Source organism: Musca domestica, unplaced genomic scaffold, assembly GCF_030504385.1.
Source record: "Musca domestica strain aabys unplaced genomic scaffold, Musca_domestica.polishedcontigs.V.1.1 2, whole genome shotgun sequence".
Lineage (NCBI taxonomy): Eukaryota > Metazoa > Arthropoda > Insecta > Diptera > Muscidae > Musca > Musca domestica.
In genome coordinates, this window is record NW_026712249.1 from 21415828 (window position 1) to 21430362 (window position 14535).

The following is a 14535-nucleotide window of genomic DNA, read 5'->3' on the forward strand; positions in this document are numbered from 1 at the left end:
AATTCACACCTAAAAAGTGATCATAAATAATAGCTAAAAACTCGGGAAACTCAATATTTAAGGAGTTATGGCCATTTTAAAATATGTAATAATTCACACTTAAAAAGTGATCACAAATTATAGCTAAAAACCCCGAAAACTCAATATTTAAGGAGTTATGGCCATTTTAAAATATGTAATAATTCACACTTAAAAAGTGATCACAAATAATAGCTAAAAACCACGAAAACTCAATATTTAAGGAGTTATGGCCATTTTAAAATATTGATTATTTCACACCTAAAAAAGTGATCACAAATAATAGTTTAAAACGCCGAAAACTGAATATTTAAGGAGTTATGGCCATTTTAAAATATGTAATAATTCACACTTTAAAAACTCAATATTTAAGGAGTTATGGCCATTTTAAAATGTGTAATAATTCACACATAAAAATGTGACCACAAATAATAGCTAAAAACGCGGAAAACTCAATATTTAAGGAGTTATGACCATTTTAAAATATATAATAATTCACACCTAAAAAAGTGATCACAAATAATAGCTAAAAACGCCGAAAACTGAATATTTAAGGAGTTATGGCCATTTTGAAATATGTAATAATTCACACCTAAAAAGTGATCATAAATAATAGCTAAAAACCCCGGAAACTCAATATTTAAGGAGTTATGGCCATTTTAAAATATGTAATAATTCACACTTAAAAAGTGATCACAAATAATAGCTAAAAACCCCGAAAACTCAATATTTAAGGAGTTATGGCTATTTTAAAATATGTAATAATTCACACTTAAAAAGTGATCACAAATAATAGCTAAAAACGCCGAAAACTCAATATTTAAGGAGTTATGGCCATTTTAAAATATTGATTATTTCACACCTAAAAAAGTGATCACAAATAATAGCTAAAAACGCCGAAAACTGAATATTTAAGGAGTTATGGCCATTTTAAAATATTGATTATTTCACACCTAAAAAAGTGATCACAAATAATAGCTAAAAACCCCGAAAACTCAATATTTAAGGAGTTATGGCCATTTTAAAATATTGATTATTTCACACCTAAAAAAGTGATCACAAATAATAGCTAAAAACCCCGAAAACTCAATATTTAAGGAGTTATGGCCATTTTAAAATATTGATTATTTCACACCTAAAAAAGTGATCACAAATAATAGTTAAAAACGCCAAAAACTGAATATTTAAGGAGTTATGGCCATTTTAAAATATGTAATAATTCACACCTAAAAAGTGATCATAAATAATAGCTAAAAACCCCGGAAACTCAATATTTAAGGAGTTATGGCCATTTTAAAATATGTGATAATTCACACTTAAAAAGTGATCACAAATAATAGCTAAAAACCCCGAAAACTCAATATTTAAGGAGTTATGGCCATTTTAAAATATGTAATAATTCACACTTAAAAAGTGATCACAAATAATAGCTAAAAACGCCGAAAATTCAATTTTTAAGGAGTTATGGCCACTTTAAAATATTGATTATTTCACACCTAAAAAAGTGATCACAAATAATAGCTAAAAACGCCGAAAACTGAATATTTAAGGAGTTATGGCCATTTTAAAATATTGATTATTTCACACCTAAAAAAGTGATCACAAATAATAGCTAAAAACGCCGAAAACTCAAAATTTAAGGAGTTATGGCCACTTTTAAAATATTGATTATTTCACACCTAAAAAAGTGATCACAAATAATAGTTAAAAACGCCAAAAACTGAATATTTAAGGAGTTATGGCCATTTTAAAATATGTAATAATTCACACCTAAAAAGGGATCATAAATAATAGCTAAAAACCCCGGAAACTCAATATTTAATGAGTTATGGCCATTTTAAAATATGTGATAATTCACACTTAAAAAGTGATCACAAATAATAGCTAAAAACCCCGAAAACTCAATATTTAAGGAGTTATGGCCATTTTAAAATATGTAATAATTCACACTTAAAAAGTGATCACAAATAATAGCTAAAAACCCCGAAAACTCAATAGTTAAGGAGTTATGGCTATTTTAAAATATTGATTATTTCACACCTAAAAAAGTGATCACAAATAATAGCTAAAAACGCCGAAAACTGAATATTTAAGGAGTTATGGCCATTTTAAAATATTGATTATTTCACACCTAAAAAAGTGATCACAAATAATAGCTAAAAACCCCGAAAACTCAATATTTAAGGAGTTATGGCCATTTTAAAATATTGATTATTTCACACCTAAAAAAGTGATCACAAATAATAGTTAAAAACGCCAAAAACTGAATATTTAAGGAGTTATGGCCATTTTAAAATATGTGATAATTTACACTTAAAAAGTGATCACAAATAATAGATAAAAACCCCGAAAACTCAATATTTAAGGAGTTATGGCCATTTTAAAATATGTGATAATTCACACTTAAAAAGTGATCACAAATAATAGCTAAAAACCCCGAAAACTCAATATTTAAGAAGTTATGGCCATTTTAAAATATTGATTATTTCACACCTAAAAAAGTGATCACAAATAATAGTTAAAAACGCCAAAAACTGAATATTTAAGGAGTTATGGCCATTTTAAAATATGTAATAATTCACACCTAAAAAGGGATCATAAATAATAGCTAAAAACCCCGGAAACTCAATATTTAAGGAGTTATGGCCATTTTAAAATATGTGATAATTCACACTTAAAAAGTGATCACAAATAATAGCTAAAAACCCCGAAAACTCAATATTTAAGGAGTTATGGCCATTTTAAAATATGTAATAATTCACACTTAAAAAGTGATCACAAATAATAGCTAAAAACGCCGAAAATTCAATTTTTAAGGAGCTATGGCCATTTTAAAATTTTGATTATTCCACACTTGTAAAAGTGATCACAAATAATAGCTAAAAACGCCGAAAATTCAATATTTAAAAAAGTGATCACAAATAATAGCTAAAAACGCCGAAAACTCAATATTTAAGGAGTTATGGCCATTTTAAAATATTGATTATTTTACACTTAAAAAAGTGATCACAAATAATAGCTAAAAACGCCAAAACTCAATATTTAAGGAGTTATGGCCATTTTAAAATGTGTAATAATTCACACATAAAAAAAGTGACCACAAATAATAGCTAAAAACGCCGAAAACTCAATATTTAAGGAGTTATGACCATTTTAAAATATTGATTATTTCACACTTAAAAAAGTGATCACAAATAATAGCTAAAAACGCCGAAAACTCAATATTTAAGGAGTTATGGCCATTTTAAAATAATAATTATTTCACATTTAAAAAAGTGATCACAAATAATAGCTAAAAACGCCGAAAACTCAATATTTAAGGAGTTATTTAAAATATTGATTATTTCACACTTAAAAAGGTGATCACAAATAATAGCTAAAAGCGCCGAAAACTCAATATTTAAGGAGTTATGGCCATTTTAAAATATGTAGTAATTCACACTTAGAAAAGTAATCACAAATAATAGCTAAAAACGCCGAAAATTCAATTTTTAAGGAGTTATGGCCATTTTAAAATATTGATTATTTCACACTTAAAAAAGTGATCACAAATAATTGCTAAAAACGCCGAAAACTCAATATTTAAGGAGTTATGGCCATTTTAAAATATGTAATAATTCACACTTAGAAAAGCAATCACAAATAATAGCTAAAAACGCCGAAAATTCAATTTTTAAGGAGTTATGGCCATTTTAAAATATTGATTATTTCACACTTAAAAAAGTGATCACAAATAATAGCTAAAATCGCCGAAAACTCAATATTTAAGGAGTTATGGCCATTTTAAAATATGTAATAATTCACACTTAAAAAAGTAATCACAAATAATAGCTAAAAACGCCGAAAACTCAATATTTAAGGAGTTATGGCCATTTTAAAATATTGATTATTTTACACTTAAAAAAGTGATCACAAATAATAGTTAAAAGCGCCGAAAACTCAATATTTAAGGAGTTATGGCCATTTTAAAATATTGATTATTTCACACTTAAAAAAGTGATCACAAATAATAGCTAAAAACGCCGAAAACTCAATATTTAAGGAGTTATGACCATTTTAAAATATTGATTATTTCACACTTAAAAAAGTGATCACAAATAATAGTTAAAAGCGCCGAAAACTCAATATTTAAGGACTAATGGCCATTTAAAAATATTGATTATTTCACACTTAAAAAAGTGATCACAAATAATAGCTAAAAACGCCGAAAACTCAATATTTAAGGACTTATGGCCATTTTAAAATATGTAATAATTCACACTTAAAAAGTGATCACAAATAATAGCTAAAAACGCCGAAAATTCAATTTTAAGGAGTTATGGCCATTTTAAAATATTGATTATTTCACACTTAAAAAAACTCAATATTTAAGGAGTTATGGCCATTTTAAAATATGTAATAATTCACACTTAGAAAAGTAATCACAAATAATAGCTAAAAACGCCGAAAACTCAATATTTAAGGAGTTATGGCCATTTTAAAATATTGATTATTTCACACTTAAAAAAGTGATCACAAATAATAGCTAAAAACGCCGAAAACTCAATATTTAAGGAGTTATGGCCACTTTAAAATATTGATTATTTCACACTTAAAAAAGTGATCACAAATAATAGCTAAAAACGCCGAAAACTCAATATTTAAGGAGTTATGGCCACTTTAAAATATTGATTATTTCACACTTAAAAAAGTGATCACAAATAATAGCTAAAAACGCCGAAAACTCAATATTTAAGGAGTTATGGCCATTTTAAAATATTGATTATTTCACACTTAAAAAAGTGATCACAAATAATAGCTAAAAACGCCGAAAACTCAATATTTAAGGAGTTATGGCCATTTTAAAATATTGATTATTTCACACTTAAAAAAGTGATCACAAATAATAGCTAAAAACGCCGAAAACTCAATATTTAAGGAGTTATGGCCACTTTAAAATATTGATTATTTCACACTTAAAAAAGTGATCACAAATAATAGCTAAAAACGCCGAAAACTCAATATTTAAGGAGTTATGACCATTTTAAAATATTGATTATTTCACACTTAAAAAAGTGATCACAAATAATAGCTAAAAACGCCGAAAACTCAATATTTAAGGAGTTATGGCCATTTTAAAATATTGATTATTTCACACTTAAAAAAGTGATCACAAATAATAGCTAACAACGCCGAAAACTCAATATTTAAGGAGTTATGGCCATTTTAAAATATTGATTATTTCACACTTAAAAAAGTGATCACAAATAATAGCTAACAACGCCGAAAACTCAATATTTAAGGAGTTATGGCCATTTTAAAATATTGATTATTTCACACATAAAAAAGTGATCACAAATAATAGCTAAAAACGCCGAAAATTCAATTTTTAAGGAGTTATGGCCATTTTAAAATATTGATTATTTCACACAGTGATCACAAATAATAGCTAAAAACGCCGAAAACTCAATATTTAAGGAGTTATGGCCATTTTAAAATATTGATTATTTCACAGTTAAAAAAGTGATCACAAATAATAGCTAAAAACGCCGAAAACGCAATATTTAAGGAGTTATGGACTCTTTAAAATATTGATTATTTCACACTTAAAAAAGTGATCACAAATAATAGCTAAAAACGCCGAAAACTCAATATTTAAGGAGTTATGACCATTTTAAAATATTGATTATTTCACACTTAAAAAAGTGATCACAAATAATAGCTAAAAACGCCGAAAACTCAATATTTAAGGAGTTATGACCATTTAAAAATATGTAATAATTCACACTTAAAAAAGTGATCACATATAATAGCTAAAAACGCCGAAAACTCAATGTTTAAGGAGTTATGGCCATTTTAAAATATGTAACAATTCACACTTAAAAAGTGATCACAAATAATAGCTAAAAACGCCGAAAATTCAATTTTTAAGGAGTTATGGCCATTTTAAAATATTGATTATTTCACACTTAAAAAAGTGATCACAAATAATAGCTAAAAACGCCGAAAACTCAATATTTAAGGAGTTATGGCCATTTTAAAATATGTAATGATTCACACTTAAAAAAGTGATCACAAATAATAGCTAAAAACGCCGAAAACTCAATGTTTAAGGAGTTATGGCCATTTTAAAATATGTAACAATTCACACTTAAAAAGTGATCACAAATAATAGCTAAAAACGCCGAAAATTCAATTTTTAAGGAGTTATGGCCATTTTAAAATATTGATTATTTCACACTTAAAAAAGTGATCACAAATAATAGCTAAAAACGCCGAAAACTCAATATTTAAGGAGTTATGGCCATTTTAAAATATGTAATAATTCACACTTAAAAAAGTGATCACAAATAATAGCTAACAACGCCGAAAACTCAATATTTAAGGAGTTATGGCCATTTTAAAATATTGATTATTTCACACATAAAAAGTGATCACAAATAATAGCTAAAAACGCCGAAAATTCAATTTTTAAGGAGTTATGGCCATTTTAAAATATTGATTATTTCACACAGTGATCACAAATAATAGCTAAAAACGCCGAAAACTCAATATTTAAGGAGTTATGGCCATTTTAAAATATTGATTATTTCACACTTAAAAAAGTGATCACAAATAATAGCTAAAAACGCCGAAAACTCAATATTTAAGGAGTTATGGCCATTTTAAAATATTGATTATTTCACACTTAAAAAAGTGATCACAAATAATAGCTAAAACGCCGAAAACTCAATATTTAAGGAGTTATGGCCATTTTAAAATATGTAATAATTCACACTTAAAAAAGTGATCACAAATAATAGCTAAAAACGCCGAAAATTCAATTTTTAAGGAGTTATGGCCATTTTAAAATATTGATTATTTCACACTTAAAAAAGTGATCACAAATAATAGCTAAAAACGCCGAAAATTCAATTTTTAAGGAGTTATGGCCATTTTAAAATATTGATTATTTCACACAGTGATCACAAATAATAGCTAAAAACGCCGAAAACTCAATATTTAAGGAGTTATGACCATTTAAAAATATGTAATAATTCACACTTAAAAAAGTGATCACAAATAATAGCTAAAAACGCCGAAAACTCAATGTTTAAGGAGTTATGGCCATTTTAAAATATGTAACAATTCACACTTAAAAAGTGATCACAAATAATAGCTAAAAACGCCGAAAATTCAATTTTTAAGGAGTTATGGCCATTTTAAAATATGTAATAATTCACACTTAAAAAAGTTATCACAAATATAGCTAAAACGCCGAAAACTCAATATTTAAGGAGTTATGGCCATTTTAAAATATGTAATAATTCACACTTAAAAAATGATCACAAATAATAGCTAAAAACCCCGAAAACTCAATATTTAAGGAGTTATGGCCATTTTAAAATATGTAATAATTCACACTTAAAAAAGTGATCACAAATAATAGCTAAAAACGCAGAAAACTCAATATTTAAGGAGTTATGGCCATTTTAAAATATGTAATAATTCACACTTAAAAAAGTGATCACAAATATAGCTAAAACGCCGAAAACTCAATATTTAAGGAGTTATGGCCATTTTAAAATATGTAATAATTCACACTTAAAAAAGTGATCACAAATAATAGCTAAAAACGCCGAAAACTCAATATTTAAGGAGTTATGGCCATTTTAAAATATGTAATAATTCACACTTAAAAAAGTGATCACAAATAATAGATTAAAACGCAGAAAACTCAATATTTAAGGAGTTATGGCCATTTTAAAATATGTAATAATTCACACTTAAAAAAGTGATCACAAATATAGCTAAAACGCCGAAAACTCAATATTTAAGGAGTTATGGCCATTTTAAAATATGTAATAATTCACACTTAAAAAAGTGATCACAAATAATAGCTAAAAACGCCGAAAACTCAATATTTAAGGAGTTATGGCCATTTTAAAATATGTAATAATTCACACTTAAAAAAGTGATCACAAATAATAGATTAAAACGCCGTAAACTCAATATTTAAGGAGCTATGGTCATTTTAAAATATTGATTATTTCACACTTAAAAAAAGTGATCACAAATAATAGCTAAAAACGCCGAAAACTCAATATTTAAGGAGTTATGGCCATTTTAAAATATGTAATAATTCACACTTAAAAAAGTGATCACAACTAATAGCTAAAAACGCCGAAAACTCAATATTTAAGGAGTTATGGCCATTTTAAAATATGTAATAATTCACACTTAAAAAAGTGATCACAAATATAGCTAAAACGCCGAAAACTCAATATTTAAGGAGTTATGGCCATTTTAAAATATGTAATAATTCACACTTAAAAAAGTGATCACAAATAATAGCTTAAAACGCCGTAAACTCAATATTTAAGGAGTTATGGTCATTTTAAAATATTGATTATTTCACACTTAAAAAAAGTGATCACAAATAATAGCTAAAAACGCCGAAAACTCAATATTTAAGGAGTTATGGCCATTTTAAAATATGTAATAATTCACACTTAAAAAAGTGATCACAACTAATAGCTAAAAACGCCGAAAACTCAATATTTAAGGAGTTATGGCCATTTTAAAATATGTAATAATTCACACTTAAAAAAGTGATCACAAATATAGCTAAAACGCCGAAAACTCAATATTTAAGGAGTTATGGCCATTTTAAAATATGTAATAATTCACACTTAAAAAAGTGATCACAAATAATAGCTTAAAACGCCGTAAACTCAATATTTAAGGAGTTATGGTCATTTTAAAATATTGATTATTTCACACTTAAAAAAAGTGATCACAAATAATAGCTAAAAACGCCGAAAACTCAATATTTAAGGAGTTATGGCCATTTTAAAATATGTAATAATTCACACTTAAAAAAGTGATCACAAATATAGCTAAAACGCCGAAAACTCAATATTTAAGGAGTTATGGCCATTTTAAAATATGTAATAATTCACACTTAAAAAAGTGATCACAAATAATAGCTAAAACGCCGAAAACTCAATATTTAAGGAGTTATGGCCATTTTAAAATATGTAATAATTCACACTTAAAAAAGTGATCACAAATAATAGCTAAAACGCCGAAAACTCAATATTTAAGGAGATATGGCCATTTTAAAGTATGTAATAATTCACACTTAAAAAAGTGATCACAAATAATAGCTAAAAACGCCGAAAACTCAATATTTAAGGTGTAATGGCCATTTTAAAATAGGTAATAATTCACACTTAAAAAAGTGATCACAAATAATAGCTAAAAACGACGAAAACTCAATATTTAAGGAGTTATGGCCATTTTATTTTCATAACTTAATTTTGTAATCGATAAAAATCTACATTGTTTTATAAATACACAATAATATCAATATCATAAAATTAAAACTTCGTTTAAAAATGGCCGTAGATGAATTTGAGCCATGTGTCGAATTCGATGAACCAGTCGAATTGTTGGCATATGGTACAATTGTATAGTTAAAATAATCATTTTGTAATTGTAAATATTCCTTCGTTTTTAATCCAGTTTTATTGCGTATCCAATCAATGTGGTAGGCAACATCGGTATAGATTCCAGGATAGCCAGGCATGGCACAACCGACACCAAAAGAAACAATTCCCACGAGTTTGTCATTGCAAACTAATGGACCACCAGAATCAGCAGAACAGGCATCACGTCCTCCATTCATATAACCGGCACATAGCATACCATCGATCAGGTTCTCAGCACCATAGTGTTCTGAACACTCGGAACGGCTTACAATGGGTACCTCGACCGATCGTAATTTTGTGGCATAGAGGTTCTGCAACAATTTTCACAAAATGAGGGGGTTAATCGTTAGTTACATCCTAACCTTGGAATAATGTTCCTATATTGCCTTACCTTTTCCGTTAGACCCCACCCGCTGACGGTACACTTGGTGCCAGCTGCCAAATTACGATTCTCATTCATTTCAATCAATGAATATTCATTATACGTCCTGGGAACGGTCTGATTTAAAATCATAATTGCAATATCGTCCTCAAATGTATCTGGATCAAAATTGGGACCCCAAATAATGTCCTTGACAGCAAATTGTAATGTATTCCGATCCTTGCGAGTACGATCCAAACTACCCACAACAACGGAAAATTCCTGAGGCGAACGAAATTTTTCTTGATTTTCACTAAAAATATAATACAAAAAAGAAGTTATTCAATTTTGTTATTGCAAGTGAAAAGTAACCAGTGCCTAGGTACAGTATTCGAGTGGGAGCGACGTACGCAGAAATGTATATTGAAATAATTTTGATAGGGCCCAAAAGCTAAAATTTCCATGTAAAATATACAAATTTCAATGAATTCCGTAAAAAATGTGCATAAAATGTAGCAAAGTGCCGAATATCGGAAAGTCCACCTTAACATTTAAGATTCGATCCAAACGTTTGGGTTAGGCTTAGGGATTTCAGCCCTATTCCTTTACCTAATACATAATTAAGTAGCATTTAGTATTTTTCGTACAGTTATAGCACACATTTCCGTAACCACCTCCATATGTCCAGGCTACACGAGAACTGCGACCTAATACCAAATTTCAGATTTCGAACACCATCGGTTCCCCAATTCCAAAATGTACCAAATATAGTACTATTTAGTAATTTTCGTACAATTTGTGTATACATTTCCTTAAATATCTCCATATCTGAATTCCAAATACCAACTGAGACATTAATATAAAATTCGAGGATTCCAGCCCTATCCCATCACCCAATACTAAATTTAGTACCATTTAGTACTTTTCCTACAATTAAAGTATACATTTCCGAATGCATCTCCATATGTCCAGGATACACATGAACAGCGACCCTAATACCAAATTGCAGATTTCGAAAACTTTCGGTTCACGCAATACCAAATTGTACCAAATATAGTACAGGGTGAGATGAAAAAACTGCAACCGATTTCAGACTGCTGTCATTTCTAAGTCACTCGTCCGACAGCTGTTAAAATTATTCCAGTGACAACTCATTCAATTGTTCACAAGCGTACAAAAGCTTTTTGGTGAGAATTTTCCTGAAGAAAAAGTTATTCGTGATGGAATTCAAGCGTGATAGTGTGATTTCTTTATATTTCGCTGGAAAACCACAAGTGGCTATCGTTAGAGCACTCCAGGATTTAAATGTGAATAAATTCTTTTGTGTCTCGTACCATCGCTCGTTACCGTGATACTGGTAGGAAGTCAGGGAAGTGAACGGAAGAAAACAGCAACAGCAGCAGAAATGGTTCGAAAATTAAAGAAGCTACTTGATCGAAACCCGCGTTGCAGTGGCCGAAAAATGGCTCGTGAGCTGAACATATCGCAATATTCTATTCGGCAAATATTGAAAAATGAGCTGAGGTACTTACACCGCAACAGAAAGAAAATAGACTCAAAAGAAGTAAAGACTTGTTTCGCTTGGCCGAAAGTGGTGAACTGCCGTATTTGATTTTCTCCGATGAGAAAACATTCGTTGTCCAGCAGTTTGTAAACAAGTGATCGTATTTACCCACCAAAGAGGTCAGCTGAAAATGTGCACCTTCGGTTGGCCACCAGAACTCAAGCGCCGGCCATGGTAATGGTGTGGGCCGCCATAACAACCGATGGCCACACTTTTCACCACATGGACTGCGGGGATGGGGCTATCCTTGAATGTGCAGGTCGATGGTGCCGACCACCAACTACCCCAAGGTATAAGGGGTCACATTCGATGGCCTCTTTAAGTCGTCCGCGCATTCCACAGCTATCTGCGACAAGATTAGAAGTAGGAACAAGGTCCTCAAGTCTCTGGCCGGCAGTACTTGGGTAGCTGATAAGGAAACCTTGTTGACCTCTTACAACGTGATAGGCCGCTCTGTGGTAAACTATGCGGCGCCGGTGTGGCCCGCCAACGTCAGTGCTACGCAGTGGAAAAATGTTCAGTCCTGCCACAATGCCGCCCTTAGAACCGCAACAGGGTGCCTTCTCATGACACCTGTCGATCACCTACATGAGGAGACGAAGGTCTTACCGTTGCGACAGCATAACAAAATGCTGTCAATGCAATACCTGCTTGGGTGTTATAGACAAAGCCAAATCACCATCTTGTGGATAGGCAACCTCCGCCCAGGCACGTTAGGAAAGACCTTCATGATCTACAGAGAGAGGTACAGAGGTATAAGAGAGAGACCTCTAGATCAACAGGCCTATCAAGCGGGACTGAATAGTATTCACTCTAATGCGGTCTCAGAAGCTATTGAAGGATATGGAGTGAATACTGTGCTAGGAGACCATCCCCCTCCCGTCGCAGCTGAAGAACGAGAGGTGCCCCGACAAACTCGAGTAGTTTTGGCTCAATTACGATCCGGATGGTGCAGCCGCCTAAATTCCTACTGGGCCCGGATTAAAAGCGACGTGCAGAACATCTGCCCAGCATGTGGCACAGGCCCACATGACACGCTGCACCTATTTCGCTGCCCAGCCAAGCCTACTCACCTAACTCCAGTCTCGTTATGGACACAACCCATACAGGTTGCAGCCTTTTTGAGACTGGACTTAGAGGCAGAACCTGATTGAATTGAGTCAGAAAATGGAAACCGAACGAACACAGATGTATGAGCTGCTCCAACAACAACAACAACCGATGGTCGCTCTCCGCTCGTATTAATCGACCGTGGCATCAGAATAAATGCCGAATATAATCGCGAAAATACTCTGGAGGGTACACGCAAATATTTTGGCTGCTGACCTTGGACATTCCAACAGGACTCAGCACCATCGCACTCAGCACACGCCACCTAAGAATGGTTACAAAATGAGTTTCCTCCCTTCATTTCCAGAGCACAATGGCCTCCAAAATCTCCGGGTACCAATCCGTTGGACTATTGTGTCTGGAGTATTTTAGAAAGCAAGGTTGGCACTAGCGAACGCTTCGCCGGGAATGGGCTAAAATACCGCAGAGCAACATTCGGGCAGCGTGTGACGGTTCATAGGCCGTTTTAAGGCCATAATTCGTGCCAATGGTGACCAATTCGAACAAATTTAAATTTTGATGCTATTTTCGACATTTTTGCTTTCATTCAGTGAAATGTGAAATTATGGCGTTTGACTTTGTTGCAGTTTTTTTTTTATCTCACCCTGTATTGTACACATTTCCAAAACTAACCCCTTATCTCAATTCCAGATACCAACAGACACATCAATTTCGAATTTAAGCTTCCAGTCCCATTCCTTCACGCAATACCAAATCTAGTCCCATTTAGTAATTTTCGTACAATAATAGTACACATTTCCGAAAGCACTATTTCTTCACCCAATACCAAATTGTACCAAATATAGTACTATTTAGTACATTTCGTGCACTTGTAGTACACATTTCCAAAATCATCTCCCTATCGCAAACTTGCCACCAATAGGGAAACCAATACAACATTTAAAAATTTCTGCTTGATTATTTCACCCTAAAAAAAAACTATTCCAAATTTAGTACCATTTAGTACATTCCGTACACATTTCCAAAACCTCCCTCATATATCAAACTTTTTTTCCAACATTGATTCTCAAGTTTTTAGCACTACACGTTCACATAATACCAAATGGTACCATTTTAGAACTTTTCGTAACGAACGAATTTAACGTTCGAATTTCCAAAAATCCTTTGGATGTCTATCCTTCTTGATGTAAAACCTTCTGTAGGTCTTTTCCTCATTCTTCTCGATTTTTTCGTAGATTTTCCTAACAATCCAAACGTCTTCACTTACCTCCAAATACAGTGTGCAGCAGTTAGGACAACGTCGGGTGCTATTAAACTACCTCCACACATATGGCCAGCTCCATAAATCATATTATCCAGAAAGGCCATACGTATCGATACCACATAGCGGGTATTATTCCAATTAACTTCGGTTCCATTGATAATACGTGAATCCACGTGGGAGGAGGGTAAAGCCTCTAACCTCGCAATCGAAAATATTAAAAATAGACACGCAAAAAATCCTTGTTGACGTATAGCCATTTTGGTCGATTTTTTTGTTTCCTTCGAAATATTCCGCAACTTAGTTCTATGTCTTTATCAAATGCAATTTTCGATTTATAATGACTTCGATATTATATTGGCATTTTGCTTAGTTCAAATCGTTCTTATCTCTCCATGTCATTTAAAATATCTGAAAATCTAAAGTATTTGTTATCGTTCTAATTATTAATTAGTACCAACTTTTGAGATATCAATATCAATATTGATATTGTATTTGTTTTTTTTTTGTGCTTGAAACGCATCTCATTATGAATTTAATATTTACCACGGGGAAATGAAATTTATAGATAATGTCAAAATAGTTTTAATTTACTTTTTATACGTCACACATATGACTAATGGCCAGTGACTAATTTTAAAAATTAGCCAGCCTCCTTTTAAATGTATATTTTTCAAATCCTAATATCTATTCATTTTTTATACCCTCAGCCATATGGTTAGAGAGGGTATATATCTATTGGAGGTTTTAGACCCTAAGTCTCTTTTGACCAAATCCGATTGAGGATATTTGGAGTCGATCTAGCGAT

The 14535-nt window shown here is 31.4% G+C and overlaps 1 protein-coding gene across 1 annotated transcript; it reads right to left on the reverse strand.

Annotated features, from left to right (window-relative positions):
- Positions 1–9260: 9260 nt before the first annotated feature.
- Positions 9261–14058, reverse strand: LOC101890906 (trypsin-1). Its single transcript, XM_005190544.4, has 3 exons — positions 13734–14058; positions 9862–10144; positions 9261–9781 (listed from the first exon to the last, which is right to left on the reverse strand). The coding sequence occupies exons 1-3, from the start codon at positions 13985–13987 to the stop codon at positions 9317–9319; spliced, it is 1002 nt and encodes a 333-aa protein (XP_005190601.3). The 5' UTR covers positions 13988–14058; the 3' UTR covers positions 9261–9316.
- Between the last annotated feature and the right edge of the window lie 477 nt (positions 14059–14535).

Bases quoted from the DNA above. Each gene is read 5' to 3' on its own strand.
- LOC101890906 (XM_005190544.4), bottom strand. From the start codon at position 13,987: ATGGCTATACGTCAACAAGGATTTTTTGCGTGTCTATTTTTAATATTT. The intron at 10,145-13,733 runs GTAAGTGAAGAC...TTATATTTTTAG, and splicing joins GCTGCACACTGTATTTGGAG to TGAAAATCAAGAAAAATTTC. The intron at 9,782-9,861 runs GTAAGGCAATAT...AAATTGTTGCAG, and splicing joins GGTGGGGTCTAACGGAAAAG to AACCTCTATGCCACAAAATT.